General features: G+C 37.6%; 1 protein-coding gene across 1 annotated transcript in view; it reads left to right on the forward strand.

The window, feature by feature from the left end:
• Positions 1–120: 120 nt before the first annotated feature.
• LOC127654362 (contactin-4-like) overlaps positions 121–22,396 on the forward strand; it is a 156,798-nt gene continuing 134,522 nt past the window's right edge. Inside the window, exons 1-2 of the mRNA XM_052141500.1 lie at positions 121–200; positions 10,917–11,092. Coding sequence (XP_051997460.1) covers positions 136–200; positions 10,917–11,092 — 241 coding nt within the window. The 5' untranslated portion in view covers positions 121–135. The remainder of the gene's footprint in view (positions 201–10,916; positions 11,093–22,396) is intronic.

The raw sequence follows: 22,396 nt of genomic DNA on the forward strand, positions 1-22,396 counted from the left end.
CTCCCTCTCTCTCTCTCTCTCTCTCTCTCTCTCTCTCTCTCTCTCTCTATGTCTCTCTTTTTCTCAGTAGGCAACACGTTGCAGAGCCCTGTGTTCACTAAGCAGCCGGGCAGCATTGTGTTTCCAGTAGACTCTATGGAGAAGAACAGGGAGGTGGTATTCAGCTGTGAAGCTCAAGGTCACCCTCTTCCTTTTTACAGGTGAGCTGACTGCCAGCTTGGCATGGTAAAAACACTATTGTTTGGTCATCTGCATCATTGCTTCAGTAAATTGTCCCTCAGATAGTTTTTTTGGTCAAATTCCAAGAAATGTTCCGTTGGGGTATCTTTCATACCAATACACATGACCACAGTAGCTTTATGGTGAGTTAAAAAAGTTGTTTAAAATGACTATGTTCCACACTCTCAGATAATAGAGCGCAACAGTGCCTGGCAACTTTTTCAGATGCCTTGGATTCAGATTTTAAAATATCCTTCATAACTAGTTATAAGGTGTGAACCAAAACAACCAGCTCATAGGTCATTACAAACTTTGATTTAAAGTAAAAAGTATTTAAAATAGTATTTAATTTTTTTTACTAAAAGGTGCAAGACTGTATACTTAACATATTTAATGAGGGAGTGAACTATAATCCCATGAAGCATTATCAATGGCATTCAAATAAATCTATGGAAATTGTACAACTATTGATTTAAAATCACTGATTCTAAGTACAGAAACAATATATTTAGATTGTATTACAGTATGTTAAAATATTTGCAAACATACAAGTAGTTTGAGAGTGTAGAGAGACCAAATCGATTACATTATTTGCTGTGTGTCTTTAAAGAAATATTAAAGAAATATTTCAAGTCTAGCTCAATCGACAGCCTTTGTACCATAATGTTGGGACATACATGTGTTGGAAATGAATGTGGCATTTTTTTAAAAGCACTTACATTAATTATTCTGTTACAACTCATGTATTATTTGAGCTGTAATTTTTTTAAATTGTAATTTTTAAACAGTAATTTTAGGGTTTGTTGACATTACACAGATAGGTTAGTAGGCAAATGTATTACTCTAAAATCATGTTTATATGCATATTGTTTATGTCTTGTAGCTATACTTTTGAATCAGTCAGTATTTTAATGTTCAAAAATTGTCCCCATTCATGAGTTCGAATCCAGGGCATGCTGAGTGACTCCAGCCAGGTATCCTAAGCAACCAAATCCCGGTTGCTAGGGAGGGTAGAGTCACATAGGGTAACCTCCTCGTGGTCACTATTTAGGGGTTCTCACTCTCAATGGTGCACGTGGTAAGTTGCATGAGCGTGGAGAGTAGCATGAGCCTCCACATGCTGTGAGTCTCAGCGGTGTCATGCAAGGTGAACCACGTGATAAGATGCGTGATTTCACTATCTCAGAGGCGGAGGCAACTGAGACTTGTCCTCTGCCATCCGGATTGAGGTGAGTAACCGTGCCACCACGAGGATCTACTAAGTAGTTTGAATAGAGTATTCCAAATTGGGAGAAAGGGGATAAAAAAAAAGAAAGAAAAGGAGGGGTAAGTCAAAATACATTTTTGTGGTAATCAATATTATGCCACAAATTCTGTTGATTGAGCTTAACTTGAAATCAATCTGGAATATTCCTTTAAACACAATTTTCTTCTAAAAATTAAGTTGAAAAATAAAAGTGGACTTATGGCTTCAACAGCTGCATATATCATCGATTAACAACCTCAGAGCTCATGGTAGGTCTGTCTTCAAATATGTATAAGTTATTGTTAAAAATACATTTGTAGATAGAGAAAATAAATGTGACTTTTAAAATCTTTTTTTTTTTTTTTTTTTTTTGCTACTTATATCTACGTAAATGTCTTGTTCTTAAGTGAAATGAGATGCAGCACTTCCTCAGGGGATGTGGGTATGCTGTCTGATATAGCTTCACCACACAATCATTTAATGATAGCCTTTTTTCAAAAGTTGTATACCTTGTGACAGGATCACAAAACCATATGTGCTAAAATGTGCCCCACAAATTGTTAAAGATAAAATGTGTAATGTCTGTGCCACAAGCTTCACCAAACAGAATTTAAAAAACAGTAAGTTTCCAAGCACGATTACAGAACACTCCCCCACCTGCCATCGGTCGGTCAAATGCATACTTCCGACATAAATTCATGTCATTGGTTGTCATTATTGCTACGCCAGGTGGTGGAAAAAATATGTATTTTTTACAGAAACATAAGAAATTTTATGGGTTACCAAAAACATGAGGGTATGTAAATTATGACATAAATAAAATTTTTGGCTGAACTATCCTTTTAAGTGGTGATAGGAGAAAGTTTTTTAACATTTTAAAAATGGCATCTCCTTTTCAGTACAGTGTGTTCTTAAGTATAAAGTTAAAAAGGCATCCAGTTCGATAGGTTCAAATGTTTCCCCCTAATACTGTTCAGATTTCCGTTGAAAGACGGATCCATGTGCTGTTCCGGAATTGATCAAGCTTAATGGAAAAGCTAATCAGGAGCTTCCTGTTTCCTGTCAGGTTGGCTGAATCATGGAGCCCTTTTGATGAATGTCCCTCTGTTGGCAGCTCTAGTGTCCATCACTTTCAAAGTGCATTAAGTTCAACCTTCTGAACTGCTCTCATCCTGCACAAAGCTAATTTAGCCTGCAAGGCTAGCCCAACATTCCCCGGTGCCTGTTTCATTACTCATTATTTAAGCTCATACAAGCCCACAGGATAATCAAAGCTGTGATTGTAGCTTTTGAGCTAAGGCATCTGGCATGTGTCTCCCTTCTTGGAAGAAGGTTTTAGTGAGCGACGTGTTACGCAAGAAGATTTAAAGTATGCAACAGATCCTCAAACCGACTCCTGTGCCAGATGGTGTTGTATGGCGCAACGTAATGTCTGTTTGAGCGCTATCACGTAAAGCATGTGCTCAGCAAATGAAGCGTCTGGTTTAAGCTGTCACTGCTGCAAGGTGCTTGATATTGTGATGCTATGTAATCATACTTTTGTTCAATTTGTATGTCAAACTACACTGCGAAAGGCTAAAATGTGTTGTAGTTACTTTAAAGAGTTGTTGCTATCTGATCTGACCCTTAAATTTACTTTAGTAAATGCAATGTACTAAACATTATGCTCTATGTAATAATGCAAAAGAAACTAATGATGGATAAAAATAACCACAATGCAAATTTTCCAGTTTTGTTCCGTTTTAAAACATAACTTTGCAAAAGCTGACCAAACTTGCAGAGAAGCTTATTGCTCTTTGGAGTAAACAATGACATAGCTGTATGACATATCTAATAGAATGTTAAAAGAAAAACATTTCTGCTGCCCTGATCTTTGCACAATGTGACAATAAATGTGTAAAACATTTTACATTTAATATTTGGGTCTTATTTTATTTTATATAATGTAAACATAAGCTTTATATTTGTATTCAGCTTTAGAGTATATATATATATATATATATATATATATATATATATATATATATATATATATATATATATAGTAGTCTACATTTATATAACATGATGTATAAATATGCATTCCTTACAAGTTTGTACTTTTGTTTATTTAGTTTGGGGCTTTAATATACTTTTGAATAGTTCACTTTCTACCAAATGACATGTTTGTTTCCCAGCTCTTTGGACAATGTGACAATAATTGTGTGAAAGTAAAGGATACAATTTATTTTTATATATGTTCTCAATAGGACATGCCTTTAACAAACAACCAAACATAGCAGATGCTATAGACTCTTAAGAGTAATATTGAAAAATACCTGTGTATTCAAAAGCTTCTGGTTGATTGGCTGTGAAAATGGGGCGTGACAGTGAAGCGTTGAGAAAAGTCAAAGGCAGTCGTTAAGTGTGACGCCTTCCATCCATTTTTAATCGAGAAGTGTGACAGGCTCACTGACTAGGAGGGCAAGATCAGCAAAAACAGTCATTAGGTGTGACACCCCCCCACCCAAATCCAATTTTGAGACTGCTAGTGTGGAGCCAGCTTTAGGCTACAGGAAATATTTGTTGTAGATTGCAGATTTCAAAGAGTTCAATTTTAAACTCAATTGCATTTGCAAACTTTTAACTTCTAGTATATTTGTGCTGTGAATGAAATTTTAGGTTTCAAATATAGAAGTTGGGCTGATTTATATTCGGCCTGAGGTAGCTGGGGAAGGCTACAGCACCCCCACCCCCATGAGCCTACATAAGAGAAGCGAGTATAGAAAATTAATGGATGAATGGATGGAAGGGTGATTTATAGTAGAGATATACTGAAATTTCAGCTGATTAATTGGCTTGGTCATTTTGAGAGTTGCCTATAACCGTGCCTGCTTGGTCTCTGAAGAGCAGTGTATCAGTTTGAAAATCTATACTGACAGCCTTGTAAAATGTTCTTTATATTTTGTAAATGTTTTGAGTATATGCTCATTTATTATCTTTTTTGCTAACATAGAAACATATTATGTAGCCTGAGACATGCATTGTCTGGTAGAGCTTGTGCGGACCACACGAGTTTGAGTCAGGCTTGTGTCATTTCCTGATTTAATTCCCTCCTTATCCCTCCCTTTCTCTTTCTTTCACTGTCCCTATTTTTAAATGGCACAAGGCCAAATATAAAATATAATTTAAAGTAGATCATGTCATAACACCACTTACTGGAATAAATACTAATTTATATCAAAAACCATAAGTAAAACCCACTTAGGTCACACGCCTTTGTGAACCTGACTTGGTCTGACACTTTCTAACACCTACTCCTTTAGGAGAAGGTTGGAGAGGCAGTATAATTAAAGTTTAACAACATATTGTAAATTATACTGCCAGACTCACTTCATCTGAGACAACAGCCTCTCCTTATACTTAAGACTTCCCACCTTCTCTCTACGAAGCTCCATACAACCTCTGATTCTAACTCACTCCTACAATCTCAACTTAAGACATGAAGGAGACTACAGAATGCTATGGAGTATTCTTGCATCACCTCATCTTAAAGTTAAGGGAAAATTGTCAATCAAAGTATCGCCCGTAGCCATAGTTACAGCAGCAGATGGGATGTGGGTAATTTTTTTAACGGATACACAGTTTTTTTTTTATTTTAGTTTTTTTACATGCTGTCACATAGCAGCATTCTCATTTGTATGCTGATAATTGAACTCTTGAAATAAAGTTGATATGTTTTTGTGGAATGTGTTGATATTTCTGGCCTGTATGATGAAATGCGAATAAAGCATTGGCATAGTGTGAAAATGCAAAAGTGTCACAAAAAAGCTCAGAGATAAAGAAAATAACACAGGCTGTCTGTGACATGGACTGGATGTTTTGTCACCCAAAATGGGAACTGTAGGTGGTGAAATCTTCATTTCTTGCAGGGACCGTGTTTAGTGATATCTGATGACATCCATTCAAACACTTCTTTTGTTTTCATGCAGTGTTGTTTTATATAACTATATGTCATAGCACTAAAATAATGTTGCAACATTTTAATAAACATTTATTTTGCAAGTCACACTAGATTTTGTATTGTCATTATTCTTAATTTGCTTTCACACTTTACAAATAACTAGCTACTCTACTGTATCGAAAAAGTACAGTATTTCAACATGAAATGTATTGTTAGAAATTGTGATTTAACTCTTTTGGCACAAAAGTAGCTTGTTTTAAACATATTAAACATCTGTTCCCTATCTGTCACTCACTCTAGATTGTGCCGATGTAGTGACACTAGGGGTCGCACTTGGGATCCTCAAACATCTCTGATATTTGAGAACAGGCCAATGAGAATTGGCGAGTGGAATTTGTATGCAACTCCCCCAGACATACAGGTATAAAAGGAGCAGGCTTGCAACCACTCATTCAGATTTGTTCTTTGGAGTCGAGCGGAGTTGATGAAATCCACTGCCATTCCATTCACCTCTGACGAGAGTGAAGCGAAAGTGTTAAAGGCGGCTGTTGGATATACGGCACATTACAGCGTATTCTCCCCCTTTCGCACAGATAAGTGCAGAGAACATCCCTGGGCGCTTCACCAGGCCACACTTGAGCAGACTAAAATAGTATATTTTCTGTAAAAGAGTGAGCACTGATGGAGAGCGTCTTTTTAAAGATGCCTTTCCGTTTATGTGCAGTTCCTGGATGCGGTCGTTATCTCTCCGCCTCTGATGGCCACGATAGCTGCCTCACATGTATGGGCTGTAGGCACGCTGAGACAGCATTCGTGGATGGGAGAGCATGACCATTCCTCAGAGGGAAAGCCACTCCAGCCGCTTCCCGGTCCTTCTTCCTACAAGGTCACGACGGTTAGTGCTGGGGGTGATTTGGGGACCCCAATGGGAGTGGATCCACCAGGTGAACCCCCACAGACCTCCCATTCCCCTGTATGCTCGTTTGCCCCTGTCGAGTTCTGGGATGAGTTAGGCGGCTCACCCCAGGATGAGTTTAATGACTCATTCAGGGTTTGGGAGGAGGATGAGCTCTTGATCGCAGCGTCGGAGAGTGGGCTGCTACAGTCGGACGCAGAGGACTCGGCAGTGCTCAACCTTCGGGTGTGGTCGCCAAGTCTGAGGCGAACATGGAGCTGACAGCCATGCTTGCCCATGCTGCAGTGAGCGTCGGGCTTAAGTGGAACCCTCCACAGCGGCTCGGCCCCGGCGTAGGGCCCCCTGCAGGAATCTGATGCTCCCTGTCCCACGGTCCGGCACCAAGAACCCCAGGAAGGCTTAGAAGTATCCCTGAGACAGGCGATCCAGGGGTGAGGAGAACCGCTGTATGTCTGGAGGTGTCGTTGTCATGACATGCCATACGTCGAACATTCACGGCTGGGATGCTGCGTGCACGGTTTCTGCATTTCTAGGGGCAGGGGTTCCCCTAGAATAAGTGTCTAGGCGTATCGCCGTCATGACAGATGCCTGTAAGTCATGTGTTGGTCTGGACGGACAACATGGTGATGGTAGTGTACATAAATCGCCATGGCGGTTTACACTCAAGTTCCATGTCACAATTCACCCGCCATCTCCTCTTTTGGAGTCATCAGCGACTGAAGTCGTCATGGGCAACTCACACCCTGGGCAAACTCAACCACACAGCGAATGCACTCTCATGGCAAGTGACGCTAAGGGGAGAGTGGAGACTCCACCCCCAGGTTGTTCAGCTGATTTGGAGTTGATTCTGCGAAGTGCAGTTAAACCTGTTTGCTTTCCAGGAATCCTCCCATTGCCCGCTGTGGTACTCCCTGGCCGAGGCCCCCCTCGGCAATGATGCGCTGGCACACAGCTGGCCCCAGTGTCTGCGCAAGTATGCATTTCCCCCAGTGAGCCTGCATGCACAGACTTTGTGCAAGGTCAGGGAGGATGAAGCACCGTACTGGCCCACCAAGACTTGGTTCTTGGAGCTCATGCTCCTCGCGACAGCCCCTCCCTAAGTTTTTAGTTTGTTGCCCTATTTTGTACCGCTACTCGTGGAAAGCACCTGGTACTTTTCTCCAGCCTCGCTAAGAACAATCTCAGAACAGATAAAGACATCCTGGAAGCTAACAAGGAACAAAAATCTTTTTATTATTGAGCATGAGTTTTGGAAGCCTCCATTCCCATCAATTACTAGCGTCTCTTAAGACCACACAATATAATTCGCTGTGGGCTGAAATATTTATTGCATTCTTGTCTTTTTAAAACACTAATGCTACTAGATTCAAATTAGACTCAAGAAAGTAAAGATGGCATAAAGATCCTGAAAGAAACAACAAAGAGTTGCACCCATACTATTTCTCAGGCTAGCATAGAGGAGCAGTAACTTTCTGGTGGAAAGATTGTTTTGTGTGTGCAAATGACCTTCCTCTCCTGTGCATTAGGTAGATTCTGTTTTTGTTTAAGGAAATAAGAAGCATTTGTATACAAATGTGAAAAAGCCAAACAAAACAAGATGTTGTACTACAGACTCAATTTATGAAAGTCTAGTCTGAATGTACCACATGCTGAACTGGATATTTTAGTATTAGCTTCCATGACAGTAACATTTAAAAATAAAAAAGTCTGACAGCTTTAGCATGAACTCAAATAAATTGGGTGAATTTTTGACAGGCATCTCAATAAAAAATTGGCCCAATAAATCTGAATTAACCCTACTTAAAGGACTTGATGTTATCTATATGCAAGTGTACTCTAAAACAACTAAAAGTTGATAAATAATTAGTTTTAGTGGACATACACGTACAATGTTCAGTCCTTTTTATTTAAAAAATATTTACTACAATTATTGACTCATTTTGTATACATGGTCTGGGCCCATGCTTGCAGATGGTGTAGCTATCTGGGGTTAAAACCCCTTTATCTCAAGTTATGGCCATTCACTTTGAACATGAAGTTTCTGCAATGGGAGATATCAATAGAGATATACTAGTAATTGGTGACAAACCATGCAGAAACATGAATTAAATTGGTCTAGTAATGGCACGTTTCTAAATCCATACAGTGAAACATGGCATTTTAGTCTTAACCACGGGCTGTTAATAACTTAATCAGGATCGCTCCTATAAAAGTTGGATATCATAACAATAATGTGCATGTGTCTTAACCTAAGGGAAAATAAATCTTCTAAACATTGCCTCTGTCGATGACAAAAAAGAGAGATATTTCAAAAGGCTGGTTTGTACATGAATAATGGGTTTCCAGAAAGGCACCCTGAAGTTTATTCATATTGATTGGGAAACTGTTTGTTTTAATAAGGCTGTTTAAAGGGGTGGGGACTCAGCTGCTTGTCTTAAATGGATTATATCCCTCAGTAATCTTGCTAAATTCCTGTCGTGATTACATTGTGTGCTATAGAATACGGAGGTGCTCACTGCAGTTTAGTTCTAATTGGTCCTCTGCAATGATGAAGCTCAGATTTGATGCCACATGACGTGGTGTTCAAACAAGATGGATGGTCACAGGATGTGATATTTTGGACATTAATCTTGGAATAAAAAAAACAGGTTTCTGGCTTAATCAGTACTGAGTAAGCTGGTTGCTTTTCATTTAAGAGACAGATTTTTATGCAAAGTTGTTTACAGTAGTTTGCAGTGCACTAAATGGTGGTACAATCCCCTTGGATATAGTCTAGTGCACTAAGTGCTTTACTCAGGGGCCTAATAATAAACTGTATCTCAGTAGCTTGTACAGTTCACTGGTTGTCTTTATGTGGAATCACACTTGGAACTTTTTGTGTCATTTGTGATTTGTACACTATTAACTGCCTGCACTTGATTGGCACATCAGTAGCTGCTTCGAAAGCAATCTGCCTGATTCCAGACATTTGTTTTCTTATTAAAGTCTGTCTTAAAGGGAAAGTTGACCCCCCAAAAAATCGTCTAAAATTTGCTCACCCTAATGTGTTCCAAATGTACTTTTGTTTGTGGAACCCAAATGAGGTTAGGCAAAATGTTATCCTTAGTCTTCATTAACTTTGGCAAACCTCATTATTTTTGGAATTCCATTTGGTGCCTTTAGTGGTGCAGAAATTGTACACTACCCTATAATAAAGTTCTAAAATATAAAAAAAAAATGTAACCAAAATGTAAATATTCTTTTTGAAGTAACAGTCTAGATCTAAATAAAAATTTGGATGATATGGATCCGATAATATGTTCATGGAAGAATTTGTTAACTAAGTAATTTATAATCTCAATCTGGCAGATTTTGACTACACCCACATTAATCAGGAAACATTTTAAAATGCATCTTTTTCTCTTGGTTTTGGCCTTATGTCCACACTGAGACTGCCTTTTTTTCCAACGAAAACTGAGATTTTTGAAAACGATCTCCCAAAAAAATGTTTATTTACGTTGTGGTGTGGACTGGGAAAGCAGTGATATTCGAAAATGATATTTGACAAATTTGTTGTCATGTGATCTATTTATCCCAAAACAATCAAGATGGTAGCCCATATTTTAGCAGGGTTGATGTGCCTGTTATCCACTTTGAGAGCATTATTAGTGTTATAAGTGTTACTTAATGCAACCTTCACATTGCATTCCTTCGAAGGAGATGAAAAGTTTACTCTGAATTGCTCTCTGTCGACAGAACACGAGGGCAATTGTGTTTCAGACCACATTTCTTAGTTGTTGTTACATTTACATTTACATTTATGCATTTGGCAGACGCTTTTATCCAAAGCGACTTACAGAGCCCTTATTACAGGGACAATCCCCCCGGAGCAACCTGGAGTTAAGTGCCTTGCTCAAGGACACAATGGTGGTGGCTGTGGGGTTCGAACCAGTGTACTTCTGATTACCAGATTACCAGTTATGACCTTAGAGTGCTTAGACCACTACACCACCACCACTCCAACACTCCTGTTGTTTTCTTTCGTCCAACGGCAGTGTGGAACGAGAGCATTTAAAAATGAAAAAAGCCATTGTCAAATGTATCTGGATTACTGTGGATGTAGTCTTTGGTATCTTGGCAAATATAAGCACAGATAGAGACATTGTTGGTATTTATTTTGAAACTCTAGAGGAGACTTATGTGAGATTACTAGGATCGTTTTCTCAGGAGAAACATCCAAGAAGCATAAGATTCCACCTGAGGCCCTAAAACACATTTTAGTTTGAAAGAGCATTCATTTCTCTACATTTACTCCTTCTACTCAGTCTAGAATGGCATTTTCCACCACCAAAAACATTGCGTTTTGAACACTCTCCATTTTCTCATACTTAGTAAAATGAGGATGTTAGGAATGAAAACGAATTTGTGTGAATGTGGCTTTATTGTACGCAAAAGTTTTGTTGCTTTCAAGGAGAAACAATGTTGATATTAAAGATCTTGCATTTGTGATTTGTCTTCCCTATGGGTAGTTACCCAACATCTTTCGTTTCCTGGTACAAGTTTACAATTCTTCTTTGGTTTAGCTTCTAAAACTGTGCTCCTTTGTCATGTAGGTGGAAGCTAAATGGCACTCTGATCAACCCTAAAACCAGCTCCCACCACAGCCTCTCTGGTGGCAATCTTCGCATCACCCATCTCAACAAAGACGAAGATGCTGGGACATATCAATGCCTTGCTTCAAACTCCTTCGGGACTATCGTCAGCAGGGAGGCTAGCCTAAACTTTGCCTGTAAGTCACGGTCTAATCTCTGATCAAACCAACAGCATAGTTCAGGCCCAACAATTAGGACATTGCAGACCTGACGATGCAAACTGGTATGCTGCCCTTGTTCTCCTTGCTGATGACATGATCAAAATGGAAATGTTTCCCCTAAGGAGAGCCTAGTCGCATTCTTGCACTCTCTCTTTCCTGTTTCTCTCTCACTTTGTCTCTCTCTTTCACTCACAAACACACACATGTACTCAACATGTACTCAGGTTGTTCAGGGTCCAGATTCAGTCTTGCAGTCGATATTGATAGGGAAATGTAGGGAATATGCAGAATTGCAATAAAAAAAAATAGACACAGTATAACACTTTCATTCTTTGCACTCCTTATAATACATTTTTTGAAAGCAATGACTGGCAGCTAAGTCGTTCATTGGAAGCAGCATTAATGAGTCCTTCAAGCCATTTGATATCCCAATAAACTGGTATGTGCACTTTGTCAGTTGGTTGAAAGAATACAAATGCTGTCTAATGGAGCAGTTGAAAGCAGTAAATTAATTAATAAATGTCCAGTTTTTAATTTTTACTTAACTTATTTTACCAGATATTTGCTTAATGATCTCTAAACCTGAATTTGTTTTAGATCATTTGACATGCTTTGACATGATCAGTTGAACATGGTTAATATGCGTTCTTGCATTACCGTGACGGTATCAAACCACAGAACTCAAGGGGACCATAGAGTAACCTTTAAAAGTATTTTATTATTAAGATAAGTTGCTATAAATATATTGACTTTAGCTTATTTGTTTTGCAATTTTCTTTTCAAACTGGTGCTCCACCATGACAGTAGTTCATTTGAAACAAAAAAATCACCATAGAAGTAGACAGTTCCAACTAAATTTAGGGTTCCTCCACATCTGAAATCTCAGTTTAACCACTGGCTATAGCACCCCTTGTGAAAACATTGAGAATGCAACACATACATGCGTTTTGTTATAAATTATGTGACCTGAACATTTTTGGATCACAACGACACACAAAAAGCCACTGCATTCACGTACTTGCATAGAGTATCTTTCGGCCTTTAAGTTTCGAAAACAGCTGAAAGTCTCATCAAATACTCCAAATAATCAAATACATTGTTTGACGAAAGCCCCTTTCGTCGTTCATATGTACGTAGATATACTGTATTTCCCATTGAAATGGAATGTTGGTGTGGGACACATTAAAAGCCTTTGGTTTACAGTACATCAAAGCCGTGGTTTTCTATATGATATATCACTGGTTGGTGCTTGGTGGTATTAGCAGAAGAAAAACTATTTTATTGAGAAAAAAAAGTGTATATCCCTCTAAGCAGCCGAAGTCATCAAGAGTATTGGTACATTTTTGGTACATTGGTACATACAAGATTAGTGAATTTAAATGCGTATATCTTCTAAAATATATTTGTATTATCAAGGTCCTCCAAGCAAATAGGCATGGAATAAATGAAACAAAAATATGATTCCATGGTAGTGAATTATATACTAACTTGCTCAAGAATCTCCCCCTAGCCCAACAAAAAAAAAAGGCAGAGAATTACACCAATTGGCTGATCCGTCTTAGCATACGGCATCGATATCAAATGACTGATAGGCCTTTCCGATTAAATTCTAATTCACCACATTACCAGCAAGGCCACTGTCTGACAATGATGGCACCCCCAGTCAGGACCAACTCAATTCCATTGGGGTGGGGGGTCCGCTGTCACCATAAGACGATTGGCTGACAGATCCATCAATCGTCGGTCTCTGACCTTACTAGGCTCCAGTTGTTCTCGTGTGGAGGGGGCACGCGACTCTGACTGCTGCACATCCATCTTCTTTATTACTCTCTCCATAGCTTAATTAACTCCGCCGCATGATGGAGTGGTGTGGGTTCAAGACAATAATTTAAAGGGCAGCTGATGTTATTAGATGGGATATTTTCTAATTTGGTATCTAATGCGGGAGAATTTGTAGAAAACGTTGGCGTGCATGACAATATCTAAAGCTGAATTTGAGAAGTCATATTTCCAACTTGAAGATTTTAACATTCTTATGCTGTATAGGGGATGGAGGAAGATGTTGCTCTCAGTGCTCACCATTCACTTTCATACAACTTAATACTACTACAACTACAATTTTGAGACAATATCACATTTTGAATTATTTTATATAATTATATTTTAGTACTATGAATATTTTTTACAAGATGCATCATGGTTCTACAACACCTTCTCAATATCCTTTACAATACTGACCACAGAATGTGTAAATCCTTATTCTCTAAAATTAATTATTTATTAATTATATTATAATCTTAAATAAACACCACTGATAGAGAAGACTTTGTTCTGCGCCTCAATCATGCATACCATCTTCTCATTTTCAAATGCCCTTGGGTCTTCTAGACTTCTCTCTTAAAGTGCACTAATAGTAATTAAAGTTCTCTTTGTCATTAGCACAAATTAAAATGTATTAGCACACAAGAGTGCAGTCAAAATAGTTTTATTTAAAAAAAAGTCTGTCTTTATTGTTTTTTTTTTTTGTCGCTTCCTAAACATTTTTTTCTCTCTTCAAAATTTTTTTTTTATTCTCTACAAAAAAAAATGTCTCTCTTCAAAATTAGTTTTTTCTCTCTTCAAGGTTGGTGCGCGTGCATTTTTTTTTGAAGAGATACATTTACAAATTTTTTTTAACCTTGCGGTTCAGGGTTTCCATAGAATTCAATGGTAACTTCAAGGAAGTAATTTAGCAGTTGTGTCGATGAGTAGACACTAGGGGTCACCCTTGGGAGCCCAGACATCTCTGATGTTTGAGAAAAGGCCAATGAGAATTGGCGAGTGGGATTTGCACGCCACTCCCCCGGACATACGGTTATAAAAGGAGTGCCATTTGCAAACACACACTCAAATTTTCTTCTTCGGAGCCGAGCGGACGTATTCACAGAGCTGAATACCTCCTGCTATTCCATTCATCTCTCTCTCTGATAGGCTGTTGGATCTACGGCGCATTACAGCGGTTCTCCCCTCACACACAGCGGTTGTGCTGAGTAAACACCCCTGGGTGCTTCGACAGCCGAGCAGAGCTTCTTATATATATATTTATACACACAAATAAAAGAGTCGATTTTCCTCTATAAGTGCGCGCAAATGAAAGAGTGTTTTTCAAGACGCCTCTTCATTTGTGTGTTTTCCTGGTTGCGATTGTTACCTCTCCGCTTCCCACGTCCACTATTGCTGCCTCTCGTGTTGGGCACTACCTACGCGGGGTCAACGTTTGTGGACGGGTCATGCTCTCACTACAAGGGCTCGCCGCCATCCCAGTACGTGTGTCACTTAGGCCCCCTTACTGAGGTAAGTGCTCTACATGTGCTGATTGTCTCCTTGGGTAACCCCATGTGATGTATTTTCCGCAAAATGGTTTCCCAGCTGGTAAACCGCGTCTTCCTTGGGCAGAGGGCCCTCTGTCCTTGGTCACCATGTTTGTAGTAACTCCTTTGCTTCCTTGGGTAGGACCTACCCTGGTGCCGCTCCGAACAAAACATGCCTCCACTCGACCCGGTAAGACCATGTGTTGTATTACACTTAGAAGTGCCCCCACCCCCCTACCCCCCCACTTGGGGCCGGGTGGGGTCTCCGCAGTGTCCTCCAACGACACCCACCAACATGGACATTATATGGCCCCCAGCTGAATGATTTTGTTCCTTTTTTCAGGGAGAACAATAGAGAGAAGGCGACGGCTGGGCCAGCCAGTCCTTAAACTTCTGAGCAGTTAGCCGCTACCCAAGGTGTAGGGGACCGCTTCATGCCTGCCAGCGTGTTGGGTGTAGTTAAGCGACAGCTTGCTGCGCTGGCTACGAGGCACACAGAGTTCTGCCCATCTCGCACCTCCAGTCTGCGTAACATGGTGCAGCTCTTGTGGGGTTTTCTATTGGGACCCCTAGTGTCAACTCATCGACACAACGTCGAGTGAGTGACAGATAGGGAACGTCATGGTTACTGATGTCCCTCTTGCTACAACACTGAACCAACCGCTGAAATGGCCGGGTCTTTGGCTCGGCTCCTCAGTGTGAAACCTGAGTGTGTGTTTGCAAACAGCACTCCTTTTCTACACGTAAGTCCGCGGGAGTGGCATGCAAATCCCACTCGCTAATTCTCATTGGCCTTTTCTCAAAGATCAGAGATGTCTGGGCTCCCAAGGGTTACCCCTAGTGTCAACTCATCGACACAGCGTCTCGTTCCCTCCATCAGGAAACGGAGGTTACATCAGTAACCATGATGTTTATGAGCACGTGATCCTGAGTGGTACTTAACTATGATTTTTTTTTTAATCTGGCATAATTAATTTATCAAACATATACATTTGTATTAATAGAGGCAATATTTGAGTTTATATTTGCTATAGCAATCATAACTGATATAAGCATGAATTTTGACTGTAATAAAGATAAAGTAGCAATGATGTATGTCTTCATGTAGGGTATTCCAAATGGCCACATACTTTATAGGAGAGTAATGCTTTGTACTCTTCAGAGTACTCATTTCAGGTGCACTGCACTTCAGATTGAGTAGAGCAAAGTGATGCTTGCTTTTCTATGGAAATAACCTCATTTCATGGGGTCTACAATGTGTGTACAATTTTTACAACAGGGCATTATTTTTATTTATTTTATAAGGAATTTTAGCAGCTTCCTGTTAGGACTAGGTTCAGAAATAATAGTAGTTCTTGAACTATGTTGTGTTGCTTAGAATGGATTTGTCTCTAAACAGCTCTGCCTTTTCTTTTGAAATAAATTACTGTTGAAAATCACTTTATGTGTGAAAATACATTTATGGGTACTGTGGTGTAAGCTTGTATACGCTTTGTGCGCTTTCCAATGATCAAATGTGCAGGTTATAAATGAAATTTTCATTGAATTTGATTAAATGTTTTTTGTATTATTCTTTCTGAATAGAACGGGATGAATTAAGCAGATATTGAAAGAGTTGTAAGTAAATGCATAGGAAATGAGAAAAATTGTTAGTGTCAATGCACCAGTCCCTAAAGCAGTAATTGCATTCTGGGGAATTGCAGAATGTTTTTAATTAAAATACCACTGATAGAGAAGACTGTGTACTGCATCTTAATAGTATTACACATATACCATCTTCTCATTTTCATATTTTCTTGTGTCTTCAAGAAGTCCCCTTTCTTAATGTGCAATAGCAATTAAAGTTCTCTTTGATATAGCGAGAAATAACAATTCATTTATGCATCTCTTGCAATAACAACATGTTGAACAGTGTGGTGACAGGTTTAAATAGAATATTTTGCAGTCCAGATGATGTTATTAGAGGGCTCAGAGAATATTGAAGACATTACTTTTATAGGGGAGACTGGGACTAGTTGTCTGTAATTCTGTCGATCTGAGTCAAAAGTCAATTTGCATGTATTCTTGTTTTCTGTAGCACGTTGACTCCATACATCTAGTTCAAAAGTAGATATCCTAGTCTTAAATTAGGATCGTTTTTGTGAATTCTTTCCTCCAAATTAAAATTCCAGTTCCATCATATTCTTATATATATATATATATATCTTATATTCTAACTCTTGAATAAACAAGTGAACATAATAAACCACAATGTGATACATTAAATCAAAGAGAAACTTTGTTCTGAAGGGGGATTTAAATCGAAAAGTTGAAGTGTTCTTAGGACAAGGGTTTCATAAATGTCAGGTTGGAGCAGGTTGTCGCATTGGAGGAAGTTGTCATGTATTCTATTTCATATGTGTTGTCCATTTTTGCTGTTTTTAATAATTATTTTATGTTTCATAATTGTTTTACAATTAAAACAGTGATACAAACCATTAAATAGCCTTGTATACTACATTTTAAATATTGATACTGTATGTTGTAAAAGATGGCTTTTATTTTATGTTAGATAGTATTTCATATTTAAAAACATTTTTGAATCTTCTTAAATGTAACAACGTGGTCGGCTATAGGGGTAATATGTGCTAGATTCACTGTGTCTGGGAAAGTACAGTGGAAATGATCAATAGCTTCAATAGGTTTTAAGGGATTTACCATATAGAGAAGCTGACTCACACAAACCTACACTAGGAAATATACACATGAGTGAAGCAGTGTTACAACTAGCCCTAGTCTCCCCTATTTATACAGTTCATAAAAAAGACCAGTTAATCAGACATCAAGCACTTTGATGGATTTCATTTAATTCCGTCTTTTTTGACAGGGAAAAACAGCTGGAGTTCCTGAGCCTCTCTGATTTGAGTGTTAAATCTCCTTGTGTGGTGGGAGGGCTGCGTGAATCACCAGTCTTTATCAAGACACAACGGCTCACGAGAGCTATGATAAGTTATGCTGGCATTTAAAAATCGCCCACGGTTGTGGCACATGTTAGTCAGGTTCATTTAGATTACTGTACATCCCGTCCCATCAGTCCCATTTTTTTTTTACCATACTAATATAGTATTAATATTTGATAGAATAAAAAAATGGAGGGTTGTCTTAAAATAAATAAGGGATCCTAATTGAACTAAATTATGTTACTTTTTATATATATGGTATACTGAGGCTTTGTGTCTCAATCTGAATTCTTCCCTCCAAAGTAAATCTTTTTCTGTCATCATTGTGTTCAAGGGTCAATATTATGAATGCAGATTTTTACCTGAATGTTTAAGTGTGCTTTTTAGACAAATGTATTATTTATGAAAATAAGTTTGGAGCAAATTGAAACATTTTTATCAGGGTAGCTTGTCGCTTATTTTAAATGTCATATTTGTTTCTAAAAAATGTTTAAGTTTATAAATTACAAAATGGCCAATTTTTTTTTTTTAATTATTTTTTCTTTATATTTTCCTTTTCTGTGTGTGTGTGTTTCATAAATAATTTTGTGTCTCATGATTGTTTTACTTTTTACATTTTGCTGAAAAGACTATAATATATTGCAACAGTCAGGTTCCAAAAGCAAAAGTCCCATTCATTTGTATTTTAATTTTTGCCATAGATTAATTGATTATTAACAATAACTTATAAACTTTTAAAGACAAACCGACCATGAGCTCCGAGGTTGTTTGTCCATGTTATATGCTTCTGTTGAAGCCATCCATCTGCGTTATTTCAACGTTGTTGAAAAATTGCATTTAATAGCGGAATTCCTAGTGAACAACTACATTACCCCTGGTAATGCAGTGAAAGATCCACCAATTATAGAACTGTGGCCAAGAAAGCTCACAAAATAAGACCGGAAGCAACCTCCCACTTGATGAGAGATGTATCTTTTTTCTGGAAAATATTGTGAAAATCCTCAATAGCTTTTATTATAGTACTGTTGCTATGACTTAAAGCTGCACTACATATCTTTGTGCTCTCTAGCGACATCATGTTTTGACACTGCTCCTCTGGTGGATGAATTTCATGATTTCAAGTTACATGGACATCACCTGTATTTAAATATTGCTTGCTTTGATGAAGATAAACAACACTATTATTTACATATTTTGAATGAATTGTACATTTTTCTGCCACTACACTCAAAACACTTTTACATAGAGAACAAGGGACTCTCCTGAATCACCACCAGTTACAAATATTTAATATGATTACTCAAGTGTTTAATCAGCTAGTAATGTTAGTATTGTATGTCAGGATTTTGTGAAGGGAAGAGGTGAGAGAGTGGGGATCCAACCGAAGAGTATGATAATGATGAAAGAGTAATAAAAAGAAGGAAACAAAAACTCAACAGCAGTATGCTGCTACTAACGCAATACACACAAACAAGAACCAACAAAAGAATAAAGCACAAGAGGGTATATATAAGGGCTAAGAAGATGAGGAACACCTGGGATATATTTAGCAATGGACATGAAGACAGACAAATTCAAACTTCAAACGAATAGTCTCTACTCTCTGTTTATATATTTTTTTCTAAATATTTGAATATTTGATCAAATATTTGACTAAAATCTTTTGTCATTTTTGTCATTGTAAAATTGACTAAATATTTCGTCATGTCATATTCATTAATTTGAGGATTTTTAAAGGATATTTTCATCAAAAGACAAACTGTAGCCAATGAAAAAAGGAACATGACAGTTGATAAAGCTAGTGAAACTGTAGGCCTAATAACACTGACCTAAATATGCAATAATGGGGATAAAATATACTTTATTAAACATAAAAATAATATGTAGCCTACAATTTCAGAAGTCATACGTATTAGTAAATATGCACAGTAACTTCCCCTGACAATGGATCACGATCTGTAAACACACGAGTAATGTTCGATTCATAAAAGCATGACAACCCTACCAGACAACATACTGTATCCAATTCCAAGCATTATAGCAGGTAAACAACATCGCAAAATGGATAACAGATAAAGATCCATTCAGACTGCAGTGATAACATCCTGAACTGCATGATTGTGACTGACTGAACTAAACAGCATCCTCAGCTGGAACATGTGATTGTGTTTACAGACATGACGTCATGACGCAAAGACGAACCATATAAACCAGCGATTTTGCGCCAAATCCGACCCGACAGCTCAAAATACAAATTATTTTTATAGGTTTACCAAAATGAATCAGGGTAAGGTAAGGACATTGTTTTGAACACTGATTGTTTATGTACTTAATCAATAATGACAATTTGTTGAATTTAATTTTATTTCTTATATTTTGCTGCTTTAAATATACTGTATGTGGCATAATTTGAACAACCCTTTAAGTAGTTTTATTAAATAGCTATATTTCAGTAAAATACTTTCCTTAGACAATTTGTATAATAATAAACAATCTAGTGCACAAAAAAGAAAGGGTTTAGATTAGTTTGTACAGTAGTTTTATTTGAAAGAATTGTTGCCTGTCCCTTAGTTTGTGCATGTGTTAAAATGCTTTGTATTTTACAACACTGCATTTCCTTAACATGAACTGCTCAAATGAATACCACCATCTGGATTCCCTCAGCCCCACATGGTAATGGGGATGTGCACGCATATATTCTTTCTCAAGTTGTCCCTTCGAGCAAGTGGTTGGTGCGAGATGCTTTTATGCCACATTTCTTCAGGTGAAATAAAGAAGTGAATGGTTTCTACTGTGTATACTACAAGAAGCATGTGTTTAAGTACCCCCTCTCTTTCTTTCCGTCCATCGCACATGCATTTCTTTTTGAAAGACCTCAGCTGCATGCTATCCTGGAGTACTTACTTTAAAGAACAATAGTCCCTTTGCTCTTTTTTGCCTGTCTTGATGTGACCCCCTCGTAACCTCCCCAAAAAGGCAGACAAAAACAAAAAAACAACAAAGTGACATCAAAATACAGTTGTCGGTATCCCAATTCAGGTACACATACCACAATCAAAACTGCTGTTCCTCACTCGCTCTGACGGTGACCATATGTCCCCTCTCAAAATCACTATGGCTTTTATCTCTATCCAAAATATACCCAAAAAAAGACTTTTTTCTTTTTTCTCAAATTAATTCAGTACCTTAGATGTTGAATGTGTTTGTCCACTTTGTTCTTCTAGGCTCACAATTGTATGGCTTCTGTTAGGCTTTTATCTAACATCCTGTTTCATTGACATGAAAGTCGCAGTCCAGCCCTTTGTTGCCTCCCCATCATCCCCAGATTGATTCCGATAGGCTTATAATCACGAGTGCTCAAGAGCAGTTTTTTTGGCTGGATGTTCGCTTGCCATGATCTAGTAGAATTTTGCTTAAATTTTAGCAGCGTTTCAATGAATAATTTCCCAAAAAATGAAAATTATGTAGTTATGTTGTTCCAAACCTGTAAGCCTGTAATTAATTTCAGTGGAACACAAGGAGTTTTTTTCCCTGGAATTTTTGATGCAGTTGCAATTAATGTGAACTGGATTGTTCTTTTAATTTAGTTTCTTTTCAGTCATTTGTTCTCTTTGTTTATGGATAATTAAAAAATTGGTTGATTGAAAAAAAACGCTCTGAAGTTAGCAAACTTCTACCTTCATTTACTGCCATGAACATGGCAAGGAGAGCAAGGAGCTTACATTTAATTATGTTTCTCACCCAAAGCTATTGTTTGTATTCTGAAGACTTGGAATATAACGAGTCATATGAACCACAGTTAATTATATTTTTTATTTGTATGGTGTTTGTGTCATTTTTGAAACTTGAACGCTCCAGTCACCAATTGTAATTGCATGGAAAAGGGCAAACAGTACATTACTTTAAAATATCTCTAAGGTTCCACACAAGAGATAAAGTAATGTGGGATTTAAACAAGGGTGAGTAAATTAATTACAGAATTAAAATATTTGGGTTTCAAGTAATCCGTTAAAATAATGATACAACATTTTTGTAATATGCAAACTTACAGTTTGTAAACAAATATAATGCAGTTAAATATTTATGTCTACTTCTAAACACTGAACTCTTCTTATATGTTAAATTCTATTCAACCTCTCTTCCACCTGTATTGCTCAAACACCTGCATCCCTAGTTTATATTCCTGCATTTGGTTTTTGTCACTAAAAATCTTTATGTTTTTAAATTATCTTCATCCGAATTGATAACAGATACTGAAACAGAATTTCTGTAATTTCCTATCAAAACAAAGAAATATGACATTGTGTCACATTAATATGAACAAATGATGAATAATTAGTATGCCTCATTCCCGGCTGTGCCCTGACATTCATAAGGGTAATTAGCTTGCAAGCATTACAAGTATTACCAATCTGTCAATAAGCTTCATACAATTCATGACACATCTGTGACTTGAATTCATTTTGGTGGCCTTTGGAAACTGAGCATTTGGTGGGCTTTTGGGAAAAGGGGCCAGCTGTCCCAATACAGATTTTAAAGTCTAATTTTAATTTTAATTTAAGCACTGTCTGTTTATAAAAGCACTTTTAAACAAGCACAAATGGCATAAAAGATGCATTATAAGTCAGTATGAATTTCATTGTAATTTAGTGTAATTTCTTATGCATTTAATATCATCCGTTAGAGATTAAATAAGCAGCATGACTTCAAAAGCTCATTGATGCTGATTCTCTCAGTCCCAGTGAAAAAGCAATTACAGAAATTACTTCTTTATTACAAAGTGCTCAGTGCATAGGTGTACGATGGTTTACCGCAGTCACATATTAATCTGTGAAAAATTCTCAAGAATTGATTTTCCTAATAGGAGACCAGTGTCTCAAATTGCTATTGGCTCCCGGGGTTAAAAATAAATGTATGTTTTAAGAAATAATTAGGCTAAGTCTTCTAATAGACTAGTCCTCAAGCCAAAATGTCACATCTTAGCTGACCTT

This window comes from Xyrauchen texanus, chromosome 13 (assembly GCF_025860055.1).
Source record: "Xyrauchen texanus isolate HMW12.3.18 chromosome 13, RBS_HiC_50CHRs, whole genome shotgun sequence".
NCBI lineage: Eukaryota > Metazoa > Chordata > Actinopteri > Cypriniformes > Catostomidae > Xyrauchen > Xyrauchen texanus.